This window comes from Biomphalaria glabrata, chromosome 3 (assembly GCF_947242115.1).
Source record: "Biomphalaria glabrata chromosome 3, xgBioGlab47.1, whole genome shotgun sequence".
NCBI lineage: Eukaryota > Metazoa > Mollusca > Gastropoda > Planorbidae > Biomphalaria > Biomphalaria glabrata.
Window position 1 is genome coordinate 45,384,485 of NC_074713.1, and position 14,438 is coordinate 45,398,922.

The 14,438-nt window shown below is 33.3% G+C and overlaps 1 protein-coding gene across 1 annotated transcript in view; it reads left to right on the top strand.

The window, feature by feature from the left end:
- The first annotated feature begins 1,302 nt into the window (after positions 1-1,302).
- LOC106075978 (CCAAT/enhancer-binding protein zeta-like) overlaps positions 1,303-14,438 on the top strand; it is a 29,110-nt gene continuing 15,974 nt past the window's right edge. The window contains exons 1-13 of the mRNA XM_013236863.2: positions 1,303-1,446; positions 5,605-5,694; positions 6,100-6,555; positions 7,014-7,116; positions 7,531-7,719; positions 9,116-9,183; positions 10,282-10,407; positions 10,602-10,647; positions 10,932-10,975; positions 11,088-11,166; positions 11,613-11,697; positions 12,062-12,158; positions 14,060-14,144. Coding sequence (XP_013092317.2) covers positions 1,342-1,446; positions 5,605-5,694; positions 6,100-6,555; positions 7,014-7,116; positions 7,531-7,719; positions 9,116-9,183; positions 10,282-10,407; positions 10,602-10,647; positions 10,932-10,975; positions 11,088-11,166; positions 11,613-11,697; positions 12,062-12,158; positions 14,060-14,144 — 1,573 coding nt within the window. The 5' untranslated portion in view covers positions 1,303-1,341. The remainder of the gene's footprint in view (positions 1,447-5,604; positions 5,695-6,099; positions 6,556-7,013; positions 7,117-7,530; positions 7,720-9,115; positions 9,184-10,281; positions 10,408-10,601; positions 10,648-10,931; positions 10,976-11,087; positions 11,167-11,612; positions 11,698-12,061; positions 12,159-14,059; positions 14,145-14,438) is intronic.

A 14,438-nucleotide genomic window follows, 5' to 3' on the forward strand; every position in this document is an offset into this window, starting at 1 on the left:
TATAAAGAGTAGACTGGCTGAGTTGCAAATAGTGGTGTTTCTTCTTGCAAACTTTTCCGCTTTTTATTCGAAAATACTGTGTGTAGGCTATTTGTTGGGGAAAGGGGGGGGATAATAGGGTAGGGAGATGGCTACAACTGATGGGCCTAAGAGGTGTTTGTGCACAATCCATAATAGGGGTTTGCGGGAAGTTCGATTGAAAGATGATTAAAGAGATAAAAAATAAAAGGAACTTAAAGAATTTGAGGGCAAGAAAATGGTGTTAGCTCAGAGTCAGCTGTGGGGTAGGCCTAATGTTGTAATGCGGGCCGGTTTACTGATAGATCTAAAAGTCTTCAAGGCGATTCAGGACCAGGAATTTTATATAATAGCTATAGATATCTATAATTTCATATTAATTGCAATGTCTTCGATTTCAAAGCTATTTCAACAGTATTATAGCATTATAGTATGGGTATCGTGTACAGTTATGCGCTCTTAGAATTCAACGACAGCCGTTCATTGGATTTAAAATACAAGTGTTATTCTAAATAAGCCTAATAAAATGTTCATCTCTAGATCTATGAACGACAAAATAAAAATACATATGTAAAAGGACACAAATAAAGGGGACTTATAGAATTTGAGGACTAGAATTAATTTTAAAATTGTGTCAGCTGTTGGGTAGCGTTGTAATGCGGGCTGTTTTAAGGGCAACTTAGAATTAAAGGTCAGCCGTTTCATTAGAATTATTTAGAATATATATTAATAGGTTAAATAATTAAGGTGCTTCGAATCTCAAGAACTATAAATCTATAAACTATAAAGAGTGGGATAAGTTGTACCTATGCGATGTTAGGGAGATATTTCTTCTTCCAAACTATTCCGCGGGAAGTGAAATTTGAAAATAATATGTGTATATATGACGGGGCACTATAATGCAGGGAGCTCTAGATGGAAGACTACCACTAATTGTGCATATTATAGCCTATACTATAATTAATAATAGCGGGACCTTCCTTTATAGGATGAAAAAAAAAAAGGACATATAATTTGAGGACTAGAAAAATGTGTTGGGGGGGCGTTGTAATTCGGGTCGTTTTATTGATGAGTTTTAGAGTGTTTCAGCCCAAAACACACGCACACAAAATTAAAAAAAAAACAACAAAAAACATAGTCTATAGGCTTAATTTATATATCAACTATTTTAACCGAATCGTAGCACGGGTATTAGCTGCTAGTAGATATATAGGTCTGTGATTATGAACATAGACTCATAATTATCTACTTTACAATTATATATATATAGGCAGGGGTCAAGGGGAAATCACTTCAGATTTATTATTATTTTCTAATCTAAAAATGGCTAATACCCATAAGAAAAAATCTGCACGCGGACCAAAACAAAACGTAAAAAGCATCAAAACTGATCTAGATCTAGATCCAGAAGACGATTTAATTACTAAGGTAGTAGATCCAGATCTAATTGCAAAATTCTAATGCTACAAATAGTACAATGCATATCTAAATTTACAAATAGAAAAACAAAACCTAAGGCTAATGAGGCTAAGCCGCTAAATTATACTAAATACTTTTATAAATAGTAATCATGATTATGATAGTTATGATACTGTTACTGATGATAAAAAAAAAATGTCATGACCAAATCAAATGACATGATTCTGATTCCCTCAAATCTCTCAATCTCTTATTCTCTATTTCATGAGTAGATCTAATTTCTCATCATTCTGATGATTCTGTCATTCTCATTATTATTATCATCCTATCTTTGATGATGATGATCATTATGATTATGACACTGAAACTGAAATGACAGTGACTGACACTAGTGACTACTCAGCTACTGACATTAATTTACAGTTTAATGAGTTTACTCAGTAAATGAGTAATCACTGTGACTGTGGGGACTGTGTTAACTGTGTAATGAAATTCTCAGATTGAGAAAGACTCTTCAAAGATACAAAACTCTTGACTGAGGCATCAAATTTCTTAGGAGAAAAAAATTCTCATGTTAATGCTACCTACTTCATTGAACATGTTTAAAAGAACTTAAATACTTTAATTTTAAAGATATCCAGTTGCACCAAATTTATCCTTAAGGTTTAAAATTGGCTTTCTTAAAACTAAACACCGACTAATGTAGTAGAGATTCTAGTCTAGATCTATATTGACTAGTATATATAATATATAGTATATATTTAAATTTAATAATATCAGGTAACCGAGCCTCGCTCGGATGAATAATTTGTTAAGGAAGGATATATACCCGAAGTCATTTTAGGAATATTGCTGTAATTACGAAAATGAACGATCGGGTAAAGACTATCAATCTGAAGAGTTGCTTTTTCGTCTGTCAGTTCTCAATGTAATTGTACATGGCGATTAGAATAGAAAGTCCCCCCAACAGTAGGCCTATAGAAAACCACAGCTCACGTCTTAACGTTTTACATTGCTTCTTTCGCGTTAAACTATTGGGCCATTGTTGTAATTACGAAAATGAATGATCAGATAAAGACTACTAATCTGAAGAGTTGCTTTAGTGTTCTGTTAGTTCTAAATGTAATTGTACATGGCGATTAAATATAAAGTCTCTTAAGTCCTCCTATAGTCTAGACCAACCACAGCTCACATCCGTCTAATAGTTTTACAATCCATCTTTTTTGTAAACTATTGTAGGCCTACTATTATTGGCTTGGAAGAACGTCTTTGCAGTGTAACTTCTCAGATGGTTACGTTCAGACATTTAATTATGGAATTAGTATATATTCATTATGTCTTTAGTACGAAACATTAAGTGACGCAAATCTCTACGTTATGTGGTAAAACAGGCACTTTGTGACAAAGTAAAATGGCGCATTTTTTCTTAGACCTAAATCATTGCATTAGTTTTCTAAAGAAACGTTTCCGTGGGGCACCTCTGTTACGCCGAAAAATATGTTCGTCCCTCATACAGGATACGTGCCCTGTTCAGCCTGACTGTCGGACTATAAGAAGTTCATAAAACGACTTTTGTCATCCTTCCATCCATCCCAGTGGTGCTAAAGCCTGTGGAGGGATATGGCCTGCTTTTACAGATCTCTCCATTCAGATCTCTCCTGGGCCTTCCGTCAACACCCCCTAACTCCAAGCTTTTTACCGAGGTTTATAATTAAATCAAAAGAGGCTGCAGCGTACGTAAACTCATTGACCGCTAGATGGATATCATGTTTAGTGTGAGCAAGTAAGGCATAGAGAAGCTGTGTTATGACCATATCCTTTGTTTTGGTATAGGACAGTAGACACCGAAGCATGAACACATGGTAATAATTCACGAGCAAAATAATAATAATAATAAGGCTTGTCTTCGAGTCCGAAAATTAATGAGGATTGCATCTGTGACCTACATCCAGGGCAAGCATAACCATTGTCCACGGTGATCGATTAAGATTTTCTTTTAGCGTCTGTCCTCTGCAGCAGATTTTCTTTTGGTCTCAAATGTGTATCCGCGTCCTTTGTATAGAGGGAATTCTTTAAGTCCCACAGTTACGCTGGACAGAGCAGTATCCTGTATGGGAGACGAATCTCAGACGAACGTATGCCAAAGGCAGTCTTTTTTGGTGAGCTTAAAAGTGGTCGACGTAACACCGAAACGCTTAAAAGACCAGTTTAGGCATCAACTTGCCTTAGCTGACATAGAAGATAGCACCTGGTTGCATGCGGCCTCAGAACGAGACAGCTGGAGGTCACCAGCAAAATAAACAACAAAGTAAAAGGTATCTACACCGATCTACGCAATTAAAGTGTAAACAATTTATTAAGCACTTAAAACACAATAACTAATCATACATCGGCACATTTAATTTCATTACTTTTCTTTCATAGTTCTATAATAAATCAATCTACAGTAAGATGGTGCGCAAATGTTTAATTAGGTCTAATGGTTCTTTAAAACTCGTTCTTGTTTGCAAAGAAATATTTTAGTGTACTGCGATAAGCCTAGTGACGTAAGCAGCGTTTTTCCCGTTTACGTCATGGAAAAGTTTCATTCATAAAACATTCTAGCCAAAATTAATTATTCAATAATGAGGCATTTTCAAACCGATATAATGGTCGACCTCGAGTTTTCCTGATGTGGCCAATGAGTTGAGAATTTTTTTTTCACTAATATGCACATACCTTGAAATTTTAAAGAAAATCGTTAGAGCCGTTTTTGAAATAAAATTTATATATATATATAAATATATATACATACAAGAATTGCTCTCTTAAGAGTATAGGATATAGAGTTCAGAGTGTCTCTCTCTATATATATATATTTATATATATATATTATATATATATATATATATATATATATATATATATATATATATATATCTAGATTCTAGATACAAAAAATCCAGGAGAAATCAGGAAATTAGTTATATCTAGAATCTAGAAGTTAGGTCCAGCTTATATTATCTTATTATGACTCTTCACTCCATTGCCCATTAGCTGTTAGTTTAGCAAGTTTGTTTTGAAGAGGAGGTAGCATTCTTTATTATAATGGCATACATTTATTTGTTTTATCTCTTGTAAATCTTGTACTACTTTACTTTGAATGAATAAAGGGAATCACTGCAACTTCACTATAAGATTTATCTATTTAATTACTATTGCACATTTGCATAATGTTTCTGTCTAGCTATTCAAAAGCTCCTAATTTAAAAAAAAAATTAAAAAAATATATCTATTGTTGTTTGATATTAAAAACATTAATAACAAACCAAACAATACACTAATTAAGAACCGAAGAAATCATAATTCCTCATTTGATATTACACAATTATTATACTAAACATTTTTAAGACACTATAATTTGTTGAACTAAAAAATAAAATGTTTGATTTATTAAAAAGTAAAGTAAAGGTGTAGAATGAATGGTTCAGTCTAGATCTAGATTAGATCTACATTGATTAATAGAAAATAGGACTTAGTAGTGATTTGCCATCTATGATGGGGTGTAGGCCATAATGCTGATATGAGGAACAAATATAGACTTTTAAGTTCTAGGCTTTTACTCACATTGGTTTTGATGTTTATGATATGAGACTTAATAAATAAGTAAGTAAGATATGAGAACTTATTGGAATATATATGACAAAGCATAGATAAAAGTGAGATATATATGTGTAGATATAATTTACCCCACCGCCCAATTATTAACATTTAAAATTAATAAATATTTTTTTTTTACAAAGCTTATATCATCTCAGTTTGTATGTCGGTCTGTCTGTCATGTAAAAAGTTTGTATACATTATTTATCCCACACCCATTCTCTGATCAAGAAATTCTGCACTATTATTCATTGGCATGAATCAATTTTAAAAAATCTACCATTTAGTAAATTAATTACAGGTAAAAAAAAAAAAGCCCATTAGATAAGCCACAAAGTTTTGTAGGCACTTTCTTAGAAATAATTTTTCTTCCATGTAGCAAAATCTACAAGTCATATCTTCTGTTTCATAATCTTAATGTTCATATTCCATTTGCATACATATAAAAACTGCTATTGCTATTATAGTCTAGTTTTGAATTTTGTGAATCAAATAAACATACATCTTTTTTTAAAAACCATTTCACAGGAAGATGAAGATCTTTTAAAAGGAGTGAAAGATGTTGATGAGGAGTCTTTTGATGTTGAAGCTAGTGGGAATGATATTCCTGAATCTGAGGTTTTTGTCATAATTGTTATGATTTATTTTTAATCTAATGATATCTTTTTATGTTCAATTAAATGTTTTTTACAGGGAAAAAAAACTTTTTTGCTTTCTAGCTTATATCATAAAAGAAAACAATCTTCATATCTCAAGGAAATTCTTCGAGGAATCTTAATTATATCAAACTCAGGTCACTTTGTGAATACATTAAAGTAGATCTATATGCATTAATGTAATATATCAAAGAAAAAGCCTCATGCAGGATAATTTACTATAAAACAACAGAACATTGATGAAATTTTAGATAAAATTTTCTGTTTTCTTTTTTAACACTGATATTTTCTATCAAAATTCTTTTTTAAAATTGTTTTAAAAAATATTATTACGAATGTTTATAAAATTATTATTTTTTCTCTTTAGATTGTTGCATTCTTAAAAAAGTTAGGAGTACAAAAATTTAGACCTACTGAAATCAAAGAATCACAGAAGAAAGACAAAGCTAAAGTGAATGATTCAAATGAAAAGAAAAAAGAACCCATTGTATCTAAAACAAAAGATTCCATTACATCCAAAGCAAAAGAATCAATTCCATCTAAAACTAGTAAATTAGATGAAAAAAAAACACTTACAGACAAAAGTAATAAAACACCAAAGCAAAAAACAGTTAACAAGGATAATGAGAGGCAGAAGTCTGGAAAAAAGGATGCGCAACAAAAAAATGCAACAAAGACACCATTACACTCAGGGGTTGTTCCTCAAAAACAAAAGAGTTTTGTGGACAAGAACAAAATTACATCTGCATTGAACTTTTTGAAACCTGTGACATCAAGGAAACACCTACTTCTTAAACCTGGTCAGGCGTGGAGGATAGAGGAAGTAAGTTTAATTTTTACTATACGAATGTAACCTTCTAGTATAAGACAGTAATATCCTTATCCAATAGCTTGTAATTCTTGCCATAGCTCGGTAATTATTTTTTTTACCTACTTGTGAAGAGAATGTAATCTGATGGCATACATACTGTCAGTTCAGCATTGCGTTCACATGTATTTTTGTAATGGTGAGTCATCCTTTTGAAGTGGAAATGAAGGGCTTCTTATTAAAACAGGTTTCTTAAGTTTTACATGAAGTATACCATTTAACTCAGTTATATTTCAGATTCATTTGGCATCTTACTTAGTGTACGTTTTAATAATAATAATAATAATTTTATTTATAAAGCACTGTTGACAAACAAAATGTAGGCTAAAAAATAGTAGTAAAGAGAGAAATTTTCTTTGGATAAAGAAGGGCAAAGTCACATTCATTATTACTTAACTACTATTTTTTTTTAGGCCACCCAGTTACCTGATGGCCCACCCGATGAACTATTGGTTGACACAGCAGAAAAACTGGCCCAGAAATTGTTTGAAGAGGAAGTATTATTATATTCTAAGCGTAAGTATAAGAAATAACTACATTTTCTTTTATATTAAGTTGTCTAGGGTAACCAATCAATAAATATGCTTTGATTAAAATCTCCTAAAATGCTTATAAGTAATCATCTGATCATAGTAAATAAAATTCTGCCTGTTACACTTTCCTAAATAAACCATTTGCTTGATTTTGATTGGACTTTTTAGGGAAAGTTTTGATTTGAAAGGTAAACACAAAATTAATTAGAACTTCAACCAATTCTCTTTGATCTATATTAATCCTTCTGTAAACATTTAATTCTCTCTAAATTAAAGAAGAATCATTAAATCAGGGTTGGGGGGGGGGGGGAGATGTTTATTGTCCTATTCTTGATAAACTTGTAAATTTTTAAATGATTTCTTAAAATTGTTTTTTGTTTGGTCTACAAATATACAGAGAGAGAAAATATCAAGAACTCTGAAGCCAGATGGCTGAAAACTGTACTTAGTTCTGGTACATTGTCTGACAAGATGGCTGCTCTGACACTTTTGATTCAAGAATCTCCACTCCACAACATGGTCAGTTTGGACACCCTGATTTCCATGTCCAGTAAAAAAGGCAAAAGGGAAGCAATGATGGCCGTTGGTTAGTTTTGTGCTTGCTTTTTTAAAATGTGTACTTCATTGCATTATACAGGTTTATAGTCTGTAGTTGTGTGTCCTTGGCTTTTAAAATGTGTATCAGTGTACATAGATTTATAGTAAAATCTCATTGCAATATACTTGTTTATATCAACCAGCCCATTTGTGAATCCCATTTATATACAGCCTGAGTTCAGAAGCACTGTTTCATCATTCCCTTGTTGTTCCATATAACAAACAGACCTGCCTACCGTTACGCAAAATGCGTATTCGTTACGCAAAATCTCCCAAAAATGACCGTCAGTACGCAAATACGCATTGAACCCGTCGCGTTACGCTTTTCGTATCCTTTTTTCCCCCCTCTCTTGACTAGCTTACGAGCGGTCACGGAGGTCACGCTAAGCCGTTTTGTTGGCCGGGGGGGGGGGGGGGGGGGGACAGAAAAGGTGGGGGAACACATTGTGTCCAGATCTATACGTTGATTGGTTCTTAAAAGCAATTAGATTATTTAGTCTAGAAATGAAGAACGCGAGAGTGAGGGAGTGGCGGGTTGGTACCGTCAGTTAGCTGATACACCAACGTGACTTTTTTTTTGTAAGTTCATTAGTAGAAATTAATTATGTTGAATCCCTGATTCCCGTATTCATTTGTATAGAAAAAAATATCGAAGTGCTATCGATTCAAAACACATTGAGTGACATTGTAGATATCTAGTCTAGATCTGGATTCTAGATCTAGAAAGCTTGTTATACAGGAATAGATCTAGCTAGACGTTACGTTAGTCATGATTCTCTACATTACTTAACAATCTAGATCCAATTTAGTTGTAGTGTGAATCGTGATTTAGATTGATTAGATCTAGATCGATAACATCTACTACCATCTAGTCTGGATCTAGACTAGATTCTTAGTCTTAGTATAGAATAGATCAAGGATGAAGGTAGGCTTACGAAAGTTTGGAGTAGACCTAAGTTTGTAGCGGATCCACGGCATCGGTAACACTCTCGAGCCCAGATCTAGGTCTGGAGTAGATTATATTCATTATATAGACATAGATCTAGTCTAGATATCATCTCTATTGTCGTATTGATCTAGATTTAGATTGTAGATTTAAACATGACATCTAGATCTAATATTATATATATATATATGACAAAGTAGTGGATCTCGTAAGTGTTACGCATTCTGGTTCCAAAATACGCATTTTGACCATCAGCGTTACGCATTTGGATTTTTTTTGGTAGGCAGGTCTGAACAAAGTTGGACGGAATTTTTGTGATGGACTTATGGGACCTGGTGAACATAATAAAATAATGTTTGTTCAGTGTTTTTACAAAATATTATCTTTTTTTTTTTTTTTTCCTTGTGTTTTTCTGATAATTTTTTTTTTTTATTATCAGATACTCTGCGAGATTTGTACCTTACTGGGCTCTTACCAGACAATAGAAAATTGAGGGCCTTTAATCAGGCAAGTCAAAACTTTTTTTGTTTGGTGTTTCTTTAGATTTTAGTTGCACTAGGTAAGTAAACATTATATTCTGTTGATGTTTGTTATTATTCTGTCAGAATATACAATTTCTTAAGACTTAAAGTTTTAACATTTGGGAGGTGTAGTAATAATACATGTTTGTTTTTTTTTATTGTTTTTAAACAAGTGTTTTTACCCAGTATGTGTTAGTCTTACTAATGTTATAGAAGAATCACAAATTTTATTTATAGATGTTTTTTATTTTTAAGTATGTTTTAATTTTAATTCAAACCAAAGACTTTTGGCCAAACAGCAAAGTTCTTATTTGCTCCTACACCTTTTTGTTAGTGTTTCAGCTTCAAAAAGGTTGGCACTAGTCTCTGTGACATCTGCTGGCATGGAAATATTTTGATAGTATTTATTTTTAAGTGCAGTAAAATAACATAAAATAGTGTTTAAATGTGATACAAGGGAGTTAACTCAAGTAACATGCCTAATGCCCTACAAGTTAATTTGATAGTAGTTTGTGGCAACCTGATTTAAGGATAATACATGATAATAGATATGATTGTTGGTATATACTTTGTTTAAAATATGTGGCAGATGATTACATTGCAGCTAAGTTTAATGCTCCTGTGTCTATACTAAGGTTGTATTCATCTTAAGCACCCCTCAGCCTAATATTTCTTGTCAGGAAACAAGTTATATAGTTTAATTCACAAAAGTTATGGAGCCACTAATGGCCTAGTGGTAAAACCCTTAACTTTCAAACGGATGGGTCTCCATTTCATATCATTGTTAAGACTGGGATTTTGAGCTTCTGGATTTTATGATGCAACTGAGTCCATCCACTCCTATTATGTACCTGATGTAAATTTGGGAAAGTAAAGGCAATTGGTCATTGTGCTGGCCACAGATGAGATTAAAATCATTCGCCCCGTAGATTCTAGGGTCTGAAAGGAACCTTTACTTTACTTACCTTTACTGTGGAGCTATTACCTTTACTGTGTAGCTACTTTAAGATATTTCGGTCTTGTGCTGGAACTGGGTTTTAATTTTTTCTCACTTATTGATAATTATTTAATTTTCTTCTTTCAGCAACCTTTGCTTGAGTTGCAAGAACTGAGTCAAGGTTCCATGGATGCTAGAGACAGGTATCTGGTCATGTGGTACTTTGAAGCACAGTTGAAGAAAAAATATACTGAATTCATCAAAGTTTTAGGGGTGAGTCTTAGCGTAGCTAATTACATGTAACTAACTAGTTTGATACAAATAACATTGGTATAAGCATATGCTTGAGAGTTAAAAAAAATTATTTGCCTTTTACCAGTAATGCTAGTTTGTTAGTTAACATTTTTATTAAGTGGATAAGTTAAAAAGAAAACTAGCTAAACGCCTTATATATTGTTTGTTTGTAGGAAATTTCATTTGATACTCTACAAGCTATGAAGGAAAAAGCTTTGAGTAAGTGTTTTTAACTACTTTGGTTTGAAATGTGTGTTTTATCTACTGGAGAATCCAACATTTTGTTACTAATTGAGAGGCCTGGGATTTTCATTTATCACTCTTTCCTTTTCTAATCAAGTGCACTTTAGGTGTAATACTCTCATAGGCATCAATTGAATAACATTCTTATTATGCATCTAGATTTAAAATATAGGTAAGTGTTGTGTAAAAAAAAAAGGTCAGTAAAAAAGAAAACTCCTAATTGACTTTCTTAATCAATGCTTATTTGGCATCTTCACTAGGCACAATACACAAACTGCTGTCCAACAAACCAGAGCAAGAAAATGTGAGTTTTGTTTTATTTCATTTGGTTCAAGTTTTAATGAAGCTCATTTGCATATGTGTCATGAGCAGAAGTGTCAGTGTTTGTATAAAGTTGTTCATTTGTTTACCCACAGGTTCTACTTCCAATGTTGGTAAATAAGCTTGGAGACCCGATGATCAAGTCTAAAGCTATCTACCTTCTGACTAAATTAGGTTTGGATTTTTTCTGATGTACTTAATTCTTTCTTTCACAAAATTAAAAAAGAATTTTTTGGATAGAGAATAAATATAAATGTGGAAGTTTCAAGGTTTATAAGGAAAAATAGGGGGAAATAATTTTTTTTAAATCTCCATCACAAATATAAATGTTTTTTTTTAATATATGAAGTCAATCTATGTTCAGTATTTTATTTCATTTCAAGACTTAAAAGCTTGAGGGGGATTGATGTATAGGTCTTCTAATTCTGTGAAAACATTTAACTAGATTGTAATGAAATCAGCAAAATGAATTGAATTCAAAGACATCCTAAAATCCCCAGTGAAAAGTCTTGCTTCCACCAATATTTAATCTCAAACCCTTCAAGATTTTCTTTTACTTGACTGAGTATACAAATTCTATTGAAACTGAATTATAAAATCTCCTTGTTTCTTGTGTCCAGTTGATGAGCACCCGAGAATGAAGACTGTTATTGTCCGAGAAGTGCAGCAACTCTTGCACAGACCAAATGTCACTCAACGAGCACAGTAAACTATTTCTGTCTTTAGTTACATTTATATGTTTGTTGTCTGTTTTTTTTTTTTTATTTGACACAACGTTTAATAGAGTCTGAGATAATTATTTTCATACCATTTTAAAAATTATTTTTTTTTTCACTTTAGTGTTTTTGTCCAGATGATGAGTTCTTATAATTGCCCAAAGAAATAATTATTGATTACATATAATTTGAATTACTTCTCATTTATTTAAAAGAAGAGATCAATTTTTTTTTCTGAATTTTTAAATTTAATGCACAGTTCTTTGTGTAAGAATGTGTCTGACAATGTTATTTATTTTGTATCAAATTATTGTGGACATGTTAATTGTTATTCCTCTTTGCCTTTTATATAGATATTATGCCATATGTTACCTGGCTCAAATACGACTGAGTGAGACAGAAGCAGAGCTAGCATCACAGCTTATTCACATTTACTTTTATTTCTTTCAGGTAGGCAGAAAGTGTGCTTTTAGATCATGGGAACTAAATTTTTCTTTATTCTTATTCAAAGTGCAAATAAAAGAAGATATAATTTTACAGTTTTGTTCATTTCTGTGGCCATCTAGTTTTAGTCTGTAAATTATTTATGTCCCTTAAAGACACTCTTGTATCCTCAAAATTAATAAATCTGAAATCTAAAAGTAAAAATCATTCTGTGATGAACTCTCTTGATCATTAGCACTTCTCCCTGACAGCTAATCATCATCCTTTCCCAATTCACTAAATTGGAAACCTTGGAGAGGCACCCACTCAGAACAAAAATCCACAAAACTGGCACAAAAAACCGTCTCAAAAGGACCAATTTCATACAGGAATCTCTAAACCTAAAAAAGAAACACCAACTTGAAAAAATTACTCTGGAATCCTCGATACACTATAATGAATCTCCACCCTGGGACGAAAGCCCTCTTCCTACTATAAGGGACCATATTGAAAACATAAAAAGAAAATCTGATTACAGACCAACAGAGCTCAAGGAAATAGTGAACTGTTTTCTACATACCAATTACCCTAGCAATCAGTGGATCAGAGTTTACACGGATGGCTCATCCCATAAAGCCACCACAAATGGAGGAGCTGGAATACTTATCGAATGGCCAGATGGAGGAAAACTAGAAAAATCCTTTGCAACTGGAGAGCTCTCTGACAGTCACAGAGCAGAAAGGGAAGCACTAGCACTAGCTGCTACCATGCTAGCAAATCATCCAAGTTCCCCTCACAGTCAGATTGTCTTTCTAACAGACGCAAAAACAACCCTCCAAAACCTGCAAAACTCTGATTCCCCTTATATTAAAAACCTCAGAACAGCACTCACAAAGCTCAACCACAACAGCAAAAAAACTGTTATTCAATGGATACCAGCTCACATACAACTAGCAGGAAATGAGAAGGCTGACACACTCGCCAAGAGTGGGAGAACAAACTCACAAGTAAACTCTGCACTCTATCCAGAAGAAATGAAGAAATTAATTGTAGATAAAATAAATGAGAAATGGACGAGCTCCCATCCAAATCACAAGAAAGATGATGCTTACTATAAGCTATCCCGACAAGACCAACGTCTAATCTTTCGACTCAGGACCGGACACAACAGAATGCGACAACACATGTTCCGGAAGCTCAAAATTGGAACCAGTGAAATCTGCCCATGTGGAGTATCACCAGAAAATGCCGACCACGTCCTCCAAAACTGCTCTCTCTACCAAGAGGCCCGTATAAGACATTGGCCCCAAATCACCCCAATAGAAAGAAAACTATATGGAGAGCTCCCTGATTTGGAAACCACTGCGCAGTTCATCTCATGTATTGGTTTAGTCATATGAACACTCCAACATAACAATGAGAACGATGAAGAAGAAGAAGAAATTCACTCTTCCTCCTGATAATCAAGCAATCATTCACTCTTCCTCCTGATAAGCAAGCAATTACTCTTCCTCCTAACAGTCTAGCAATCATCACTCTTCCTCCTAACAGTCTAGCAATCATCACTCTTCCTCCTGACAATCAAGCACTCACTCTTCCTCCTGACAGACAAGCAATCATTCACTCTTCCTCCAGACAGTCAAGTAATCAATCATTCTTCCTCTTGACAGTCAAGTAATCATTACATTAGTTTATTTAATAGTTTTGTAGTATTGCCTTGTGATATAAATCACCTAACCCCAAACCATCTAAACATTTCAATCCTATCAATGCTGAGTAAATGAAAAGACCTAACATTTTTGACTCTCCTGTAGGCTGCTTCTTCTTTTGTTTTAAAATTTTTAACATAATTAGTTTTAACTTGAAAAGAACTGTAGTGTAACAGATGTCTACATTTTAGTAGCAATTCATTTCTTTCTTTCTTAAAGAATTTTTTGAAAAAGTCAGAAGTAGACAACAAAATGATGAGTGCATTGCTGACAGGAGTCAACAGAGCATATGTGTACGCTAAAGGTAGGTGCCTTTCTCACCATGGCAAGAACATGTCAAGGCTTGTACCTTTGGAACATTTATATTTTTATATTGGCTTTGTGCATTGTTTCACATGATCTATACTGAGGATCCGTTTTCAGTGTCCAGTTTCATTACACCATTTTCCAGGATACAAACTCCACTTTTTAAGTTGTTTTTATATGGGGGTGGTGCAATGGTTCTTTTAGCTTGGCTATTGTGGAGCTTAACATCAACAGTCAGCTATCCTGTTCTGTCTTGGCAGTACAGTTTACCTCGGTCACATGTGTCTATGTG